Genomic DNA, 21,515 nt, shown 5'->3' with positions numbered 1-21,515 from the left:
TACAACACCTGGCAGTTCTCACATCGTGACATGCTTTGTCTTCTACACTACTGGCCATTAAAATTGCTACACCAAGAAGAAATGCAGATGGTAAACGGGTATTCATTGGACAAATATATTATACTAGAACTGACGTGTGATTACATTGTCACGCAACTTGGGTGCATAAATCCTGAGAAATCAGTACCCAGAACAACCACCTCGGGCCGTAATAACGGCCTTGATATGCCTGGGCATTGAGTCAAACAGAGCTTGGATGATATGTACAGGTACAGCTGCTGTCCATGCAGCTTCAACACGATACCACAGTTCATTAAGAGTCGTGACGGGTGTATTGTGACGAACCAGTTGCTCGGCCACCATTGACCAGACGTTTTCAATTGGTGAGAGATCTGGAGAATGTGCTGGCCAGGGCAGCAGTCGAACATTTTCTGTATCCAGAAAGGCCTGTACAGAACCTGCAACATGCGGTCATGCATTGTCCTGCTGAAAAGTAGGGTTTCGCAGGGATCGAATGAAGGGTAGAGCCACCGGTCGTAACACATCTGAAATGTAACATCCACTGTTCAAAGTGCTGTCAATGCGAACAAGAGGTGACGGAGACGTGTAACCAATGGCACCCCATACCATTATGCCGGGTGATACGCCAGTATGGCGATGACGAATACACGCTTCCAATGTGCGTTCACCGTGATGTCGCCAAACACAGATGCAACCATCATGATGCTGTAAACAGAGCCTGGATTCATCCGAAAAAATGATGTTTTGCCATTCATGCACCCAGGTTCATCGTTGAGTACATCATCGCAGGCGCTCCTGTCTGTGATGCAGCGTCGAGGGTAACCGCAGCCATGGTCTCCGAGCTGATAGTCCATGCTGCTGCAAATGTCATCGAACTGTTCGTGCAGATGGTTGTTGTCTTGCAAACGTCCCCATATGTTAACTCAGGTCTCGAGACGTGGCTACACAATCCGTTACAGCCATGCGGATAAGATGCCTGTCATCTCAACTGCCAGTGATATGAGGCCATTGGGATCCAGCATGGTGTTCCGTATTACCCTCCTGAACCCACCGATTCCATATTCTGCTAACAGTCATTGGATCTCGACCAATACGAGCAGCAATGTCGTGATACGATAAACCACAATCGCGATAGGCTACAATCTGACCTTTATCAAAGTTGGTAACGTGATGGTACGCATTTCTCCTCCTTACATGAGGCATTACAACAACATTTCACCAGGCAACACTGGTCAACTACTGTTTGTGTATGAGAAATCGATTGGTAACTTTCCTCATCTCAGCATGTTGTAGGTGTCGCCACCGGCGCCAACCTCGTGTGAATGCTGTGAAATGCAAATCATTTGCATATCACAGCATCTTCTTCCTGTCGGTTAAATTTCGCTTCTGTAGCACGTCATCTTCATGGTGTAGCAATTTTAATGGCCAATAGTGTATAATCTAATGTTTGTGTAGAAGTGTATATTTGTCTATATGTGGATGTGTGTTCATGTAGTCTGATTCTTCGGCCTTCTTATCTAAAGATAAGATGTATGTAATTAGTAACCATGGAAATAAGGAAGGACTTCAGTGATAGAAGTTTATGAATATGGAAAGAGGGAAAAGATCGACAGGTGCTCAAGATAAGAAGTAAGAAAGGAAAAAAATAGATGTAGTTGCTAGGATCAAAGAAGAGAAAGAAGACAGGAAACCCTTCCCACCCCCCTTCCACAGGATCCCTACCTCTCAGGTACTTGAGTGAGATGCCGGAAGAGGTTTGGTGTTAAATTGTCTCCTACAGAATGGAATTGTCCCACCTTCACCCTTTGAGGTCCCTGAAGGAAATCCTAGCAATCCTGTGGAAATGGCAAATGAAGAAGAATCAGGCACACTTGTTTTTGAGGGTTGTTTGAAAGGTGTGATGTGTGTTTTGTGTTAGTCATGATATATCTGTTCTTGTAAGTCATGCTTTTAGCTACAATATCCACCCACTTCAAAATTAATAAAACCCTCCTATCTATATCACATCTCGTAATAAAAGGTATAAAATACTCTATACAAAATAGAAAATCTATACTCTACTGTATAACAATTGTTCGGCTAGTCACATCTTATCATAATTTCCACAAATATAACACTCTGTTCAGTTTATTTAGTTTAGATATCACTTTTTTTCTGTGTTTCTCTTAAGTCGGTCTCTATTTTATGGTCATAGCCAGTTTTTTAATAAGTTTACAGGATAGTTATAGATCTTAAAAGAATTCGGTGCAGGAAACTAAATGGAAAAAACACCAAAAAGAACTCGGAATCCGATGGACATCACACTGCCCGTTAACTCAGAATGTTAACATCCCTGGGGGATAGGTGACAGACTAGTTTAAGATTTTAAAGGAATTCAGTGCAGGAAAAAATTTGGAAAAAAACACCGAAAACAACTTGGGATCTGATGATTGTCACTCTACCCAGTAACTCAGAATGGGTGGTAGGTGACAGAATAGTTTAAGATTTTAAAGAAATTTGGTGCAGGAAACTATTTGGGGGTGGGGGGTGGGGGGTGGGGGGGTGGGGAAATTCGGTATCCGACGGTCATTACTCTGCCTGTTAACTTAGAAAGTTAACGTCCCTGGGGGATAGATGACTCCACCCAGGTCCCATGGATCTGATATTAACTTTCCTTGTGCACTGGCAGACCAATAATTTTCTTTAAATTTCTTTTGAAAATCCTCCCAAGAAGAAAATTTCTCAGTATTTACTGTACCCCATTCTGAGGCTTCCCCTAAAAAGTACCCCACAGCAGATTCGATCTTTTTAGAATCTTCCCAATTTTTTTGTAATACTTGGTTAAACCTTTTTAAGAAATGGGTTGGATCTATATCTCCATCCAGCTTAAATTTAGGGAATTGTCTAGATAACACCGAATTAGCTCTTCATTGTAAACCAGTCACAGCTTCACTAGTTAATACTATATTAGATGAAGATACCCTTTTTTCTACTTTATCTTGGATAAGCTTAAATTCTCTCCACAGGCCTTCTATATCCTTCCTGGTATCATTAAGTTCGGAGAAGGCATAGGTGATATGTTCCCGGATGTGATTCTCTCGGTAACCTTTCGATCTATAATTTCTCCAAATTGTTCCTCCAAACTAATTACCTTTATAATATCAGAGTTGCCTATTTTCTCTTTAAAATTCTGATCTACATTATCTACTCATGCACTGACACCTGTAATTCGCGATTGAATGTTCGGCATTAATTCATTATTCTTCTCTACACTCTCTTTCAAGGTATTCATTCCCTGTCTTACTTCATTATACTTAATCTAGTACACATTTTAAAAGATCCCAACTTTTCAATAAGTTCTGATTCTACATTATTACATTTGTTTTCAGTGCCAAGTTCTAAACTTTTTGACAAATCCTGAACAGTATCATTCTGTTTCTGACTAAGGTCGGTAGACATATGAGTTATATGAGTGGTTAAAGAATTAGTCAACTCATTCTTTAAATCTATTTTTAAATCCTCTACTTTAGTACTTATAGCGTCAAATTCAGTCTTCAAAGCACCTGCTGCACTAGTATTAGTCTTAGCCATAGAAAAGGGGAAGTTTGTTAAAATTCAGTAAAGGCGTGGTTGGGCGATGAAGTCTGGAGCCGCTGGGAATGTGTAGTAATAGTTGGCAGCCAGTAGGCCACCAGAGTAAACAGGGCATGGAGCTGCGATGGCGTTATTGCACGCATGATGTGTTTGGTGTGAAGCAACAGTGAGGCAGGGAACCGAAGCGTCGCTTGAAGTTATTGCGATGTATGAGGCGGGGGCAGTAGGCCAGAGCCGGGAGGGTGATGTGTAAATGGCTGACGTATAGGAATTTATCCCTGCCATAGTTTCTGTCTCTCTTTGACACTACGTCAGAAGCGAGGGGAAAAGCAGTATAAATAGATGAGCAATTTTAACTAGAGACAAGAGTGTGCCAGGTCAGACGAGAGTCGGGTCGGATCTGTGCTGGTCTATGCTTATAGGGGCTAGACTGGTAGAGTTTATGTAAATATTCTGTGTAACCTGTTCTTTATTTCTGACATTATGCATCTCTAAACTGTGTGAATAAAACAATGCTTCTGAATACCACTGTATCACTCTGCACTGCCCCTTGACGCTATCAAACTTGCTCGGCCTCCTGACGAAATACGGCGCGGTGGGTCCCGGCTTCAGCTCGGCCATCCAGAGTCCCGGGTTCGACTATTGATGATTCCGCAACACACCCATGCCTTCACATAGATTACTAAATTCTTTTCTTTGAGAATATACTTTGGTGCTTAACAAACCTAAATTTGATGTCTGAATATTGAGAGTTTCCCTCTGAGCATTTAAAGCCTTACTCTGGGTATTAAATTGTGAATCTAATGAGTTTAACTTAAGACTCTGAGCATTTAATTGAGAATTTACCAAACTGCATCACCATCTTCAATTAAAACAGAAGTATTATCTGCAAACAGAACTAATGGGGAATTGATATTTGTGGCTAAGTCATTTACATAGAATAGGAACAAGATTGGCCCCTTGAGGCACACCTTGTGACACAGTATTTCACTTCGAAAAATAAGTCACCACATTTGAAGTGATAGTTATCTTTTGTTTTCTGTTCTGCAGGTATGATGTACGCCATTTGAGAGTATTCTCCTTAATCCCATATTTATCTAATTTGTTGACAAGCAAGGCATGGTTTACAGAGTTGAAAGCTTTAGTAAGATCACAAAAAATACCAGCAACTTCTCTCCTCTGGTCCAGTGCTTTGCATATCTTTTCAATAAAGTTATTTAATGCATCCAGGGTGTTTTTTCCTCTTTGGAATCCAAATTGGTTATTTATAATAATATCATTTTTACAATAAAATTTTGTATCTGGTTTGCACCTACTTTCTCAAACATTTTCAACAAGATTGGAAGAATAGAAATAGGACGATAGTTTCCCATGTCTTCCCTTGACCCTTTCTTGAACAAAGGTCTGACTTTGGCATACTTCAACACATCAGGAAAACATCCATGTTCAAAAGATTGATTAATTATTTTAGTTAGTGGAGGTATGATTATGTGATACACTGCTTTAATCACTTTAGTCAGTATTCCATCCCACCCAGCTGGGTTTTTTTTAATGATAATATAATATTTTCCACATGCTTTATTGAGACTTTTTTAAAATCTATGAGATACTCAGCTCCTTGCTGGAGTCCAAAGGGGTTTACTTTACTCTGATACTGTACTATATCAACATCTGACTTTGCCACATTTATGAAGAATTCATTTAAACACTGATATTTGAGCTGGGTTTACAATAAGGCTATCATTTACTTTAATCCTAGATATTTCATTTCTATTAATTCTGACACCTAACTCTGATTTGACAACAGACCACACTGCCTTTGTTTGTCTTTTCTGTTGTGAAATGAACTTATTGTTTGCCATTTGTTTGGCTGCTTTCACAACTTTTTTCAAGGTAGTTTTATAATATCTAACATAAGTTCATTATGTAGTTGCGTCTTCCTAGCACTAGAAATTTTTATACCCAGAGTTATCCATTTAACTTTACCAGTGATTTTGTTACATGTGGTTCTAAGTGGAAAAGTTTCATTCATAGCCTACAATAGTGTTTTTTTCAACTGTTCTTGTTATAATTAACAATAGTCAGTGACACCATAAGCACAGAGTGGCATAAAAACTCCATGGTTGTTCCTCTAAAACATCTATGGATTGCTCCACAAGTACTTGTCAGTGCTGTTCGACCACTGCGTCTACTTTCTTCCCGCAACTGATTTTAAACGTGCACACACAAACATGTGACGTGCTGTAGGTAGAATTTTACCATCCCACACTCATATCTAGAATATTGTGTGTTCAAGACAGTAGAAGGCTGAGTGGTTCTGGAATTTACACAGAAATTCTTGAATCACTATATCATCTGAGCTCTTGATATTCATACAGGTGGTTCTCTTTTTTCCAAAGGTCTCCTTAATTTTTCCTGTAGGCAGTATCTATCTTACCCTGAGTGATATATTCATGTACTGCATTTAATTTTTTGTCTTTTCATCAATTAACTTTAATATCTCTTCTGTTACCCAAGAATTGCTATTAACCCTCTTCTTTTTACCTACTTGATCCTCTGCCATCTTCACTATTTTATCTCTCAAAGCTACCAATTCTTCTTCTACTGTATTTCTTTCCCCTGTTCTTGTCAACTGTTCCCTAACACTCGCTCTGAAGCTCCCTACAACCTCTGGTTCTTTCAGTTTATCTAGGTCCCATCTCCTTGAACTCCTACCTTTTTGCAGTTTCTTCAGTTTTAATCTACAGTTTATAACCAACAAATTGTGGTCAGAGTCCGCATTAGCACCTGAAAATGTCTTACAGTTTAAAGTCTGGTTCTTCAATCTCTGTCTTACCAGTACACAATCTATCTGAAACCTTCCAGTGTCTCTAGGCCTGTATACAATCTTATTTTATGATTCTTAAACCAAGTATTAGCTATGATTAAGTTGTGCTCTGTGCAAAAGTCTACCAAGTGGCTTCCTCTTTCATTCCTTACCCCTAGTTCATATTCACCTTCTACTTTTCCTTCTTTTCCTTTTCCTACTATCAAATTCCAGTTCTCCACGACTATTAAATTTTTGTCTCCCTTAACTATCTGAATAATTTCTTTTATCGCATCATACATTTCTTCAATCTCTTCATCATCCCCGGAGCTGGTTGGCATATGAACTTGTACTACTGCGGTAGACATGGGCTTTGTGTCTGTCTTGGCTACAAAAATGTGTTCACTATACTGCTCGTAGTAGCTTATCCGCATTCCTATTTTTTGTTCAATATTAAACCTACTCCTGCATTACCATTATTTGATTTTGTATTTATAACCCTGTAATCACCTGACCAAAAGTCTTGTTCCTGCTACCACCGAACTTCACTAATTCCCATAATATCTAACTTTAACCTATCCATTTCCCTTTTTAAATTTTCTAACCTATCTGCCCGATTAAGGGATCTGACATTCCACGCTCCGATCCGTAGAATGCCAGTTTTGTTTCTCCTGATAATGACTTCCTCCTGAATAGTTCCCACATGTAGATACCAATGGGGGACTATTTTACCTATGGAATAATTTCCCCTTGCTTTCAGCCGTTCACAGTACCAGCATGACAATGCTGTTTTGGTTGATGTTACAAGTCCAGATCAGTCAATCATCCAGACTGTTGCCCCTGCAACTACTGAAAAGGCAGCTGTCCCTCTTCAGGAACCACATATTTGTCTCCTGGCCTCTCAACAGATACCCCTCCTCTGTGGCTGCACATACAGTTTATCGCTGAGCCACCCAAGCCTCCCCCCCCAACAGCAAGGTCCGTGGTTCATTTGGTGAGAGGGGGGGGGGGGGGGGGGGGAGGGCGAGATTTACAATAGCAAAACAAAATGATAAAATTTCAGTTAGTAAGGGTTGCCTGTTAGGTGATGGATGAAAATAAATATAACTTTGAATTTTGAAATCAGAGTTTGTGGCAAATAAGTAATAAAGTCATCTCAGCACAGGAATGGAAAAGTCTTATTGAAACATATGACATTCACATATTCTTACATTGTGCCATCAACCAGGGCTTAACCTCAATTTTACTGTTGCTATATATTTTATTTATTTATTCATTTATATGTTTACTTTATTTTCATTATTCCTTTCATATGCATCTTTCCCCCTCCCCACCTCATTCTCTCTTTGTTCTTTCCCTGTTGCCTTTTCAGTTTTTAACTATACTATTAATTTCATTTCTCAGTTCTCTTCTTCTATGTATCTTTATTTATCACTACAGATATAATCTGTAAACTGTAGCTGGCACAGTATTTACCAATATATTGCCTTTGACCTGCTACTCTCTCTGACACCTCACCATTCATTTTTGTTTCATCTCATCCTCACAACAGGTAGGTTCCTCTCATCATGGGGTCTGAGTTATGTGCCCTTCCTTTTTAACTTAGCCAAGTGCATCTCTCTTTCTTCTATGAGCAAGGAAATAATAGTTCCAAATGCTAGGATTAGTTTTTCCACTTTTAAATGTGTCGACTGGTACTAAAATATGTGTGTGTGTGTTCTGTTAGTCTGTGTTGCAATAAAGGGTCACGTCGCAAGTGCAACTGACAACTTTCACTTGAATCTCTTACTCATTTGCATGTTTTTTTCTTAATAGAATCAATTTATCTTCACAAGATTTTGTGCCACACAAGGTCATATCCCTACTTGATTGCCATAGTATATAGCTCTGAGTTTTGGCTGCAGCTACGTTGTTGGGCCTACTCTGTTTCTCTTCTTCTTCTTCTTCTGCTTTGTTAGGACCCTTCAGGATCATGTGTGTCTTGTTTTGCACATCTTTCTTCCCAATACCTCTTCATTCTCTCGCTTATTCTGTTTCTTTCTTCTTCTGGTAAGACAACTTTGATTTTGGTGTCTGGCTGCCTGTGGCCATCCACCAACCCTTTCTACTTCCCCCTGTTTTGTACTGCTACCTGCAGATTCCTTTCTTTTATTCCTACAGTCTTCCAGTCATCTCTGACTTCCTTCACCCAGTAGTTTCCCATATGACATGTTGCATTCCATATCTTCTTAGTCAACCTCTCCTCGTCCATCCCCATTAGGTGCCCAACAATTTGTAACCTCCTCTTCTGTATCTTGCTCAATATGGGTTCAATATTTTCATAAAGTTTCTGTCATGTTCTGTGTATCCAGATACCTGCCATGTTTTTTGGTGCCCCATATGCCTCTCAAAATTTTCCGCTCCTTGTTTTCCAACTGTATACAAGCTCCATTACCGAGTGTGATTGTTTCTGATGCATACAGAGCAGCATTTCTTACAGTTGCTGTGTAATGTCGCAGTTTGGCATTATGTGACATATTTTTCTTGCCATAAGTGGTTTTCACCACATACCAAAGCTTCTGCAAAAGCTGTGCCCTGTCTACTGCGCTACTGTTGCTCTGTATGCCATCAGTTATCTTCTCCCACAAATAACGAAAACTGCTGACTTTCTCAACCACTTGGCCATCTATCTTCCAGTCAAACTTAGTGTTCAATGTCTTGGTCATCTTATTTGCAATCTTCAGTCTGACCTTTTCTGCTGTTTGCCTCTTCTTCTGTCTCATTTAAGAGTGCCATGTCATCTGCAAATGCCAGGCATCCACTGTTGCATTATGTTTGACGTTGTACCCTATTTGCACACCTTTGATCTTAATGTTACTATTTAGTTGCCTCCACTGTCTCACAGCTTTGTGCAACACTAGGTTAAGTAAAACTGGGACAGTTCATCCCCTTGCCAGACTCCTGTTTTTATTTTGAAACTGTCTGACAGCGTACTGCAATGCTTGATCCTGGCAGTAGAGTCACTTAACGTTTCCTCTATTATTGCATGTGTTGTAGCATACAGTCCTCTATCTTCCCCCACATCAAGCAGAGTACTTCTGTCAACTGAATTGTAGGTCTTTTGGAAGTCCACAAATGTCACTATTGTCTCTTTTCCTTCCCTGTGCCTGTGTTCTATTATACTTTTTATTCCAAATATCTGTTCTGTCCTCCTTTTTGTAAAGGCACACTGGTACTCTCCTATTGTTGGCCCCAGTTGTTCTTCAACTCTGTTCAGCAAGATTCTTGACAAAACCTTGTACTGTATGTTTAAGAGAGATATGCCCCTGTAGTTATCCAGTACTTTCTTGTCCCCTTTCTTGTGCAGTGGTATTATAATGGCTTCTTTCCAGTCTAGAGGTATTTTCTTATTTCTCCAGATTTCCATTATTATATTGTACATACTTGTTTCTATTTCAGGCCCACCCCACTTGATCTCTTCAGCACAGATACCATCATTGCCTGATGCCCTGTTGTTTTTGAGGTATTTAATTGCCTCTGCGACTTCTGTCCTGGTGGGTGAATTGTCTAGACTATCCTGACTTTCGTCTCTACAGCATAAGTGTGTCAGCTTTACTGTCAGTTCTTCTGAATTCAGCAAATCCCTGAAATACCTAGTCATTTCCTCACACACCTCTTTCTCGCAAATTTTTATTGTGCCATCTTGTCATATTATGAAGGGTTCTTTTGCCTTGAAGCCTTAAATTCTGCTCAGCATTTCTCTGAAGACGACTCATGATTTTGTGTTTCTTTGCAGACTGTTTGCTTCTTCTAGTTTCTCATTCCGTCTATTTCTCTTGGCATTTCTTATCATTTTGCTAGCAATTTTTCTCACATTTTGGAAGTTCGATCAGTCTCCTTGGTTTTTACAGGATTGCCATTTTATCCATGGTTTCCTCCTGGTCTCGACTGCATTCTCACATTCATCCGTCCACCACTCATGTTTCCTTTTCTTGTTGTTAGTAGCCAGTTGCACTGCCTCTTCTTCCATCATATCTCTCACTCTCTTCCAATCACTCTGAACTGCCATTCTCTTTGCATACTCTGCTCTGTGTTTTTTCAGAAGATCTGGGTCGATTCTGCTAGTGTTTATGCTCCTACATTTCCTTTCTCTGTTGGGTATCCATCTGCATTTCATTTCAACAAGGTAGTGATCTGATTCTATCCTGCTATTTTTCCTCACTTTTGTGTTCATAATCTCTGTGATTCTTGTCACGGATTGCTACGTGGTCTAGCTGTTTTTCCTCATTTCCAGGACTGACCCACATTGTTTTCTTACTTGTCTTAACTTTGTAATGGGTGGTCATTGTTCTCATCTTGTGTCTCCTACATAGGTCCACTAGTCTCTCACCATTCTTGTTTGTTCTATTGTGTGCTGGATAATCTCCCACAGGATCTCTAAACTTCCTTTCCGTGCCTATTTGCGTGTTAAAATCTCCTAGCAAAATAGTGACACCTCTTTTGTCCACATCTGTCTCTACCTTATCCAGAGTGGACCAAAAATGTTCAGTTCCTGCTTTTTTTTTTAGTTCTTATGATTTGTTGGTGCATGTGCATTTACTACTGTGTAGGTTTTGTTTCCTATTTTCATTGTCAGATATGACCGCATCTCGTTTATACCCTTCCACGCAGTGATACTATCCAGGTATCTATTATCTGCTACAAAGGCTGTGCCAAACATAAAAGGTTGCTTTGGCCCCCCAATACTGGGTTTCCCTTTCAGAATTACTTATCCCTCTGATTACATCGTGCTTTTGTCCTTGAATCTTGTTGCCTGTAGTGCCAGTATGCCAATCCCAAGTTCTCTCATACTTTCAAGAAGTGAGGAGGACTCTGTTTCTGTAGATTTATAATGACTTCAGTTCCTATACTTAATTACCCATATTTCTGAAGTTTTTCAAAGTTACCATTTATTATATGAGTCTGCTATAAGATGTTTTTGGTGATTTATCTTCTAGGAATTTGAGCGTCCGCCACCAGATGAGTTACATGGATTACGTCTGCATAGCTGGATTCTTGTGCTGCCACCAAATAAAGAAGTAACAGAACCATTTTTTATAGAACCACCTACTGGTAATAGGTATCAAGTTGATGACCCACATTACTTGGGAATTGAAAGTATTTGGAATGATACAAATTACTGGGTCAATTTGCAGGACTGTTCAGAAGGTTGCAAGGTACGTGTACAATGTTGTTCTACAAACTCAGTGTTAGCTGGCTAAGTATATTCATAGAAGAGTTCGTATTCTGTACCCAAATCAAGCATGCATTAAATGATGTGCCCAGTTGGAGTTTATATAAAAATTATATTTCCAGTTATGTTTTATGCTTTTATTACACTATGGAATAAGTGCTATTATTGCAGCAGTTCCCTTGCTTTATTAGAAGATTTTCCATTAAGATTTAAACAATGGAAAGTCCAGGTTAATAATAATAATAATAAAAGATTTTATTGTCTTTAGGCCATTACAGCAATTGACAATGTCAAATGAAGTTACAATTTATAGTACAGTGTGATAAGGTATTGACTACTGAAATATTTTAGCTTATATTACAATAAATGTACAGTGGCTCATCTGTTGGATTACTGCATTTTACAGTTGAAGAATTCATTGATATCATAGAACGGGTGGACAATAAACCATTCATGCAGTCTTTCTTTGAATGTATGTTCAGGAAGATCCTGTATAGCATTTGGCAGCTTATTAAATAGTTTGTGCCCTGTGACTTCATAGCTATTGATTGATTTTGATAGTCTGTGGTAAGGCGTGTATATGTGTTTGATGCTTCTTGTGTTGTAACAATGTACATTTTCTCTACGTTTCACATATTGTAGGTTCTTCTTCGTAAAGATTAAGACATTGTATATATAGAGGTTTATTACCGTCATAATTTTTTGTTTAGTAAATAAGGGTTTGCAGTGAGCCTTATGTGAAGAATTTGTAATTATCCTAATGGCTTTCTTCTGCAATAATAGGATGTCATGTATATGACTACAGCTACCCCACAAGATAATGCCATAGGATACTATACTTTGGAAAAATGCAAAATAAGATGATCTGATGTATGTTTCAGGTAGACAACTTCTGAGTTGTCTTAATAAATAAATTACTCTAGATAGCTTACTACTAATATAGTTTACATGTTGGCCCCAGGATAACTTTTTGTCTAAATAAACTCCCAGGAATGTAACAGAACTAGGGTCATCAGATAGTGGTTTGTCTCTTAGAGTGAAGATTATCTGCTGAGTTTTATTTTCATTTAGCAGGAAACCATTTGCTCTGAACCAATACGCTGCGTGGGTGAGTGTATTTTCAGCACAGGTTTTAAGATCATTAAGATTGTTTCCGCTATGAAGAAAAGTCGTATCATCTGCATACAATACAGTGGTGGATCTAATGAACGAGGGGAGGTCATTGATCATTATCAGAAACAGGAAGGGGCCCAGTACAGATCCCTGAGGCACACCTACTTTAACATTTTCTATGTTTGACATTTCCTTACCAACAAAAACTACCTGTTTACGGTTGTTGAGATAAGCTTTTAATAGTCTGAGACTGTTTCCTTTGATGCCGTAGAATTCTAGTTTCTCTAGTAATGGTGTGTGCTCAACACAGTCGAAGGCCTTGTTTAGGTCACAGAATGAGACCTGAGCAAAGCCTTTGTTCTCAAAAACTTTGAGGATGTAACTGACTACCATGTTGATTGCATCAGTGGTCGACAGATTCTTCCTAAACCTGTATTGTGTAGCATTAATTATTCCTAGATTCTCAAAGTGAGATGATAATTGTTGGTACATGATGCATTCTATTACCTTGGAGAATGCGGGTACTATTGAAATAGGCCTGTAACGAGATGGAGAGTCTTTATCTCCCTTTTTGTATACTGGGACGATCCTAGACAGTTTTAACTCATCAGGAAAATACCCCTCAATTAAGCACTTGTTTATGCAGTAGGTTAAATGGTACAGAATGCAATCACACATTTTTTTAGCAGGTTGCATGATATGCCATATATATCTAAGCTATCAGATGGTTTCAGTTGTTTTATGACCCCTTGTACAAATCTAGGCAATACTTCAGAGAAGGTTAGAACGCTTGTATTTAGTGACTGTCTACCCCAATTTTGGGAGAGTAACTCTGATGGACTAATGTCTGGTTTGATAATTGCGTCTCCTATTTCTTTCACTGAATTAATAAAAAACTCATTGAGTGTTTGAGGTGGGATATTAATTTTGTCTTTTTTAGTATCTGTGGCAGCACTGTTAATTACTTTCCAAGCGGTTTTGCATTTATTGATGGAATTACGTATGCTGTTGGCATTGAAGGTTATTTGGCTTGCAGGATGGCTTTTTTGTATTCATTCCTGCATTCCACATAGGCTGCATTGGCATAGTCAGACTTCATACTATTGTATATGTTGTACAGTAACAAAACTTGTTTCTCTAGATCTGTCAGCTGTTTAGTGTACCATATATTTTGTCTGTTTTGAGATCTGGATTTGTGGCTGCTGTCCATTATTTTGATTTTCTTTATGGGAATACTATGGTTAAATAGGGTCAAGAATGCATTAAAAAATCTATCAAATATTATTTTGGCTGGCAGGTCATTACTTGATGTGTAACGTCCATTGACACAACAATGGCCAAACCAGTCTCTGTCAGCAAGGGAATTACGAAATGTGTTAATTTTATCCTCAGTTACAGGTCTGGTAATCACAACTGTTGGGACAGGTCTGCTTGCATTGCCCCTATTGAGGGGAATTTTTCTTGCATAATTTAGAGATACGGAGTCATGCTCAGAGAATGGGAACACTACAACTTCGCATGCGTTTTCAGTGGTCTTGAAGTTTACAAAGATGTTATCTAAACATGCTTTGTTTCTTGTGGGCCTGTTATTAACATGATGTAAATTGTATTGTCTTAGTAAGTTTTCCAGATCTGCAACACTACCCTTACATTTAGTAACATCAAAATCAGCATTCAAATCACCTCCTATTGCAATACCATAGTGTAGCCATTTAATATCACTTAATTCACTCAATAGCATGTCCATTTTTTCTAAAAATATGTTAATGCTTCCCTTTGGTGATCTGTACATGGATACTACTATTAGCTTATGACTATTAATGATGGAAAGACTAGATTACAGCTTACCATAAAGATTACACATTGAGTGACAGTCAGGCACAATGAAAAGACTGTTACACATTAAGCTTTCCTCAGGAAAAAGAAACACACACCATTCACACAAGCAGGCACACCTCACACACACATGACTGCTATCTCTGGCTGCTCAGGCTAGACCATAACTGAAACGTGTCGAAAGGGTGCTACAATCTGTAATGGATTGGGGAAGGGGGAAGGATAGCAGGGTACTGGTGTTCAAAGAAGAAACAGTGCTGCCTGATGGAATGTTCAGGGACACAAACAAGCACACCTCACACGCACACACACACACACACACACACACACACACACACACACACACACACACACATGAGCACTATCTCTGGCTGCTCAGGCTAGACTGAAACTGAAATGCATCAGACGGGAACAGCAATCCATAGTGGCGCGGGGAAGGATAGCAGGGTATAGGTGGTGGGAGAGGAAACAGTGCTGCCTGGCAGAATGTTCAGGGACTAGAGGCGGCAGACAAGGCTACCCGGTGCAGCATCATTAAGCTGTGGGTGAGGGAGGGAAGGGAGTGGAAAGGAAGGGAGAAGGGGAAAAGATAATTGGGTGCACTGCCAGCAAGCTGTGCACAGGGGCAGTGGGGACCTGAGTTGGGTGGAGATGGTAGGGTAGATGGGGGAGGAAACTGTTGGTTGGGGGGTGCAGTAGATTACTGTAAGTTGAGGCCAGATTATTTCGGGAGCAGAGAATGTGTTGTAAGGATAACTCCCATCTGTGCAGTTCAGAAAAGGTGGTGGTGGAGGGGAGCATCCAGATGATCTAGGCTGTGAAGCAACCATCGAGATCAAGAATGTTATTTTCAGCTGTGTGTTGAGCAATAGGGTGCAACACTTTGCTCTTGGTCACAATCTGAGTGTTGCTGTTCATCCTGGTGGATAGCTGATTGTTAGTCATATCAATGTAAGAATCTGATCAATGATTGCTGCAGAGCTGGTATATAACATGGCTGCTTTCATAGGTGGGCTGAGCTCTGATTGGGTAGGACAAGCATGTGACAGGACTGGAATAGGAAGTGCTGGTGGGTGGATTGTGCAGATCTTGCTCCTGGCCTTCCACAGGGATATGATGCTTGTGGCATGGGGTTAGAATTGGGGGTGGCACAGGGATGGGCTAGCATGTTGTGGAGGTCTACATCTACATCTACATCTACATCTACATGATTACTCTGCAGTTCACATTTAAGTGCTTGGCAGAGGGTTCATCGAACGACAATCATACTGTCTCTCTACCATTCCACTCCCGAACAGCGCACAGGAAAAATGAACAACTAAATCTAAATCTTTCTGTTCGAGCTCTGATTTCTCTTATTTTATTTTGATGATCATTCCTACCTATGTAGGTTTGGCTCAACAAAATATTTTCGCATTCAGAAGAGAAAGTTGGAGACAGACATTTCGTAAATAGATTTCGCCGTGACGAAAAACGTTTTTGCTTTAATGACTTCCATCCCAACCCGCGTATCATATCTGCCACACTCTCTCCCCTATTACGTGATAATACAAAACGAGCTGCCCTTTTTTACACCCTTTCGATGTCCTCTGTCAATCCCACCTGGTAAGGATCCCACACCGCGCAGCAATATTCTAACAGAGGACGAACGAGTGTAGTGTAACCTGTCTCTTTAGTGGACTTGTTGCATCTTCTAAGTGTCCTGCCAATTAAACGCAACCTTTGGCTCGCCTTCCCCACAATATTGTCTATGTGGTCTTTCCAGCTGAAGTTGTTCGTGATTTTTACACCCAGGTACTTAGTTGAATTGACAGCCTTGAGAATTGTACTATTTATCGAGTAATCGAATTCCAATGGATTTCTTTTGGAACTCATGTGGATCACCTCACACTTTTCGTTATTTAGCGTCAACTGCCACCTGCCACACCATACAGCAATCTTTTCTAAATCGCTTTCCAACTGATACTGGTCTTTGGATGACCTTACTAGATGGTAAATTACAGCATAATCTGCGAAAAACCTAAGAGAACTGCTCAGATTGTCACCCAGGTCATTTATATAGATCAGGAACAGCAGAGGTCCCAGGACGATTCCCTGGGGAACACCTGATATCGCTTCAGTTTTATTCGATGTTTTGCCGTCTATAACTACGAACTGCGACCTTCCTGACAGGAAATCATGAATCCAGTAGTACAACTGAGATGATACCCCATAGACCCGCAGCTTGATTAGAAGTCGCTTGTGAGGAATGGTGTCAAAAGCTTTCCGGAAATCTAGAAATACGGAATCAACCTGAGATCCCCTGTCGATAGCGGCCATTACTTCGTGCGAATAAAGAGCTAGCTGCGTTGCACAAGAACGATGTTTTCTGAAACCATGCTGATTACGTATCAATAGATCGTTCCCATCGAGGTGATTCATAATGTTTGAATACAGTATATGCTCCAAAACCCTACTGCAAACCGACGCCAATGATATAGGTCTGTAGTTCGATGGATTACTCCTACTACCCTTCTTAAACACTGGTGCGACCTGCGCAATTTTCCAATCTGTAGGTACAGATCTATCGGTGAGCGAGTGGTTGTATATGATTGCTAAGTAGGGAGCTATTGTATCAGTGTAATCTGAAAGGAACCTAATCGGTATACAATCTGGACCCGAAGACTTGCCTGTATCAAGCGATTTGAGTTGCTTCGCAACCCCTAAGTTAACTACTTCTAAGAAACTCATGCTAGCAGCTGTTCATGTTTCAGATTCTGGAATATTCCATTTGTCTTCCCTGGTGAAGGAATTTCGGAAAACTGCGTTCAATAACTCCGCTTTAGCAGCACAGTCGTCGGTAACAGTACCATCGGCACTGTGCAGTGAAGGTATTGACTGCGTCTTGCCACTTGTACTTTACCTACGACCATAACTTCTTCGGATTTTCTACCAAATTTCGAGACAATGTTTCGTTGTGGAACCTAATAAAGGCATCTCGCATTGAAGTTCTTGCCAAATTTTGCACATCTCTAAATTTTAGCCAATCTTCGGGATTTCGCGTTCTTCTGAACTACGCATCCTTTTTCTGTTGCCTGTGCTACAGCGTTCGGACCTGTTTTGTGTACAATGGGGGATCAGTTCCATCTCTTACCAATTTATGAGGTATGAATCTCTCAATTGCTGTTGCTACTATATCTTTGAATTTGAGCCACATCTCGTCGATATTTGCATAGCCAGTTCGAAAGGAATGGAGATTGTCTCTTAGGAAGGCTTCTAGTGACAATTTATCTGCTTTTTTAAATAAAATTATTTTGCGTTTGTTTCTGGTGGATTTGGAAGAAACGGTATTGAGCCTAGCTACAACGACCTTGTGATCACTAATCCCTGTATCAGTCATGATGCTCTCTATTAGCTCTGGATTGTTTGTGGCTAAGAGGTCAAGTGTGTTTTCGCAACCATTTACAATTCGCGTGGGTTCGTGGACTAACTGCTCAAAATAATTTTCGGAGAAAGCATTTAGGACAGTCTCGGGAGATGTTTTCTGCCTACCACTGGTTTTCAACAAGTAATTTTGCCAACATATCGAGAGAAGGTTGAAGTCCCCACCAACTATAACCATATGAGTGGGGTATTTATTTGTTACGAGACTCAAATTTTCTCTGAACTGTTCAGCAACTATATCATCGGAGTCTGGGGGTCAGTAGAAGGAGCCGATTATTAACTTAGTTCGGCTGTTAAGTATAACCTCCAACCATACCAATTCGCACGGAGTATCTACTTCGATTTCACTACAAGATAAACCACTACTGGCAGACACAAACACTCCACCACCAATTCTGCCTAATCTATCTTTCTTGAACACCCTCTGAGACTTCATAAAAATTTCTGCAGAACTTATTTCAGGCTTTAGCCAGATTTCTGTACCTATAACGATGTCAGCTTCTGTGCTTTCTATTAGCGCTTGAAGCTCAGGGACCTTCCCAGCACAACTACAACAATTTACAACTACAATTCTGACTGTTCCTTGATCCAAGCATGTCCTGTATTTGCCATGCACCCTTTGAGATTGCAGCCCACCCCGTACTTTCCCGGGGCCTTCTAATCTAAAAAACCGCCCAGTTCACGCAACACAGCCTCCGCTACCCGTATGGCTGCCAGCTGAGTGTAGTGAACTCCTGATCTATTCAGCGGAACCCGAAACCCCACCACCCTATGGCGCAAGTCAAGGAATCTGCAGGTTGGGTGGGTGGCAGAACACCACTTTAGGATGGGTGGGAAGGAACTTGGGTAGGATGTCTCTCATATCAGAGCATGATAATAGATAATCAAAGCTCGTCAAAGGATGTGGTTCAGTTGTTCCAGTCCAGGGTGGTACTGGGTGACAAAGGGAGAAAGGAGGGGTGGGTGGATTGGGGGGGGGGGGGGGTTGACATACCATGGGAAATCTGTTTGCAGACTAGGTCTGGGGGATAGTGCCTGTTTGTGAAGGCCTGTGTAAGACCTTCAGCATACTGGGTAAGGGAGCTGCCATCACTGTAGGTACACCGTCCCCAGGTGACTAGACTGTATGGGAGGGAGTTTTTGGTGTGGAAGGGATGGGGGAACTGTTGAAATGCAGTTACTATGTTGGTGGTTGGTAATAGGTGTGTGAATAGAGGACTCAAAGAGTAGGAGTTCAATGTCCAGGAAAGTGGCATGCTGGATTGAGAAGGACCAAGTGAAGTGGATGGGAGGGAAGGTGTTGAGGTTGTGAAGGAATGAGGATAGGGTGTTCTGGCCCTGAGTCCAGATCATGAAGATATCATCAATGAACCTGAATTGGATCAAGGGTTTGGAGTTTTGGGAGGCTAGGAAGGTTTCCTCTAAATGGCTCATAAATGGATTGGAATAAGAGGGTGCCATGCGGGCAGGTGCCCACGGCTGTGCTGTGGATTTGTTTGTACACCTTACCTTCAGAGGAGAAGTAGTTGTGTGTAAGGTGTATGTAGAATGAGTTAGTTGATCTACAGTCTGAGGGAAATTGGGAGAGGTAGTGTTCAATAGCAGTAAGACCACGGATATGAGGAATGTTGGTGTATAGGAAAGTGTCTGCCATCTCTAGTCCATGCACATTCTGCCAAGCAACATTGTTTCCTCTTCCCCCATCCATATCCTGCTTGACATGCTACAGATTAATTTAAATAATGAAAAGGAGTGATGCAAGGAGCAACACAATGGCTGTACAGTGGAGGGCTGAGCGAGGTAAATGTACAAGGATAGCAACATACATAGTCACACACACTGCCCTTTACTGATCAGAGTAAATAACATTCAAATCAACTTCAGTTACAAAACTGACTTAGACAAGCAACTCTCATGCAAATCAGTACTTAATAAAACATAGAGAGACCAATGTTTAATAACTTCAGTACTTTTCAATAATCTAATAATAGTAATAATAAAAAAAACAGGTTCCAATTTACAAGGTAATTAACCTTGTTGAGTGACAACACATTACACCAAAATGGCAGTAATAGTAAGATCCAAAACTCTCCCTTTAAGCAGTAGTAATTAACTGTAAAAAATTCTGGGGGACCCAACCAACAAGAATTTAAAAGATATTAAAATAACTGGGCATTTGGGCAGACAACCACCCTGAAAGTGCAGTCAAATACTTTGATAGTACAACAATATGTTGTTATTGCCATATGGTTAAAAAGGCCAGGCAGATACAGCATACATCTACAACACACTAAGGTTGCACATTAACAACCAATAATGGCCAGGATACCACAGCCAATTACACCAATACAATTACACGAAAGATCAGGTTATCACATGAGCTATTTAAGATAAAAAACAAATCAACAAGACAGGGAACGAATTGCAAACAAGCATCATTAATGGTGGCCATGTGGCAGAGAAGCACAGCACAACACAGTGAACACGGCCCCTGAGTCAAACATGTCACCATGCAACAAACAAGAAAAACTAAAGAAACACTCACAGGTGACCAATATTCGTTAACTGCAAACAGAGTGGCCCTGATAAACAATACAGTGGCTACCTAACTTATCTCTGTGTGCAACCAATCCCATCCAAAATAAATTTGGTGCCAAATATGAAGAACTCATTCAAATGATATTAAATAACAGAAAATAATATTACACTTGATTTAAGATGTTGCATAAGTGAATGTAACTTACCCTTGCATGTAACAGTTGAATTAATCACGGGTAAATGCACAAAACTGACATAGGCCATCTAGAAGTTTACTACAATTTACAGTTACTGGACTTTCCAAGGGATCACTGGACATTCAAACCTTACTCTTGTGGCACAAAATAATCAGAAGTTATGTACAAGGCACTGTCACAAAAGACATATTCAATTTAGGTTGAACAGGAGTGGCTGACAAAACACCAAATATTCATACTTGTGGCCCTCTATTCCATTGCCAGACACTTCTGTTAATGTGCAAAATTTCCTGCATTACACTGGACCAAACTTGGTCCATTGCAACCCTCAACATAGTTTGCTTACCCACAGTCAATTGACGGAACCAGCTTCCTGCAGTACCAGGGGAACTGAAACTATCCACTTCCAGCAGTTTGCTCTAACTGCCCTGCTGAAAACACAGAAATGCACCGTGCTTGCTCCCCATGTGACTAGACCACTGAACAAATATGGGAAATTGCTTACACAACAAACGTCCATCTTAGGGCAGTGGGTAAGGTAAACACAAGGCTGCACCTGGAAGAAGGCGAGGTCTGCTCTTGAGCAGTGTCCATTATGAACTCAACTCACCAGCTCCACACCACCTCTCCGCTGTGCAAAAAGACCAGCAGGTGGCATTGCAGATGTGGCAAAGTGTGCAATGAAGACATACCATGAAGCCAAATCGATACATCGTGGGGGAGTCATACAACTCACTGCTTTCCCTCCCTCTTCCATGCTCCACTATGTATTGTCACTCCAATTTGATGTGTTTCA

General features: G+C 40.5%; 1 protein-coding gene across 1 annotated transcript in view; it reads left to right on the top strand.

Annotated features, from left to right (window-relative positions):
* LOC124795570 (dynein regulatory complex subunit 7) overlaps positions 1-21,515 on the top strand; it is a 319,826-nt gene that overhangs the window by 61,854 nt on the left and 236,457 nt on the right. The window contains exon 4 of the mRNA XM_047259642.1: positions 11,377-11,595. Coding sequence (XP_047115598.1) covers positions 11,377-11,595 — 219 coding nt within the window. The remainder of the gene's footprint in view (positions 1-11,376; positions 11,596-21,515) is intronic.

Source organism: Schistocerca piceifrons, chromosome 4 (assembly GCF_021461385.2).
Source record: "Schistocerca piceifrons isolate TAMUIC-IGC-003096 chromosome 4, iqSchPice1.1, whole genome shotgun sequence".
NCBI lineage: Eukaryota > Metazoa > Arthropoda > Insecta > Orthoptera > Acrididae > Schistocerca > Schistocerca piceifrons.
The sequence above is the reverse complement of the archived record's forward strand: the minus strand, read 5'-3'. Positions and strand labels throughout refer to the sequence as shown.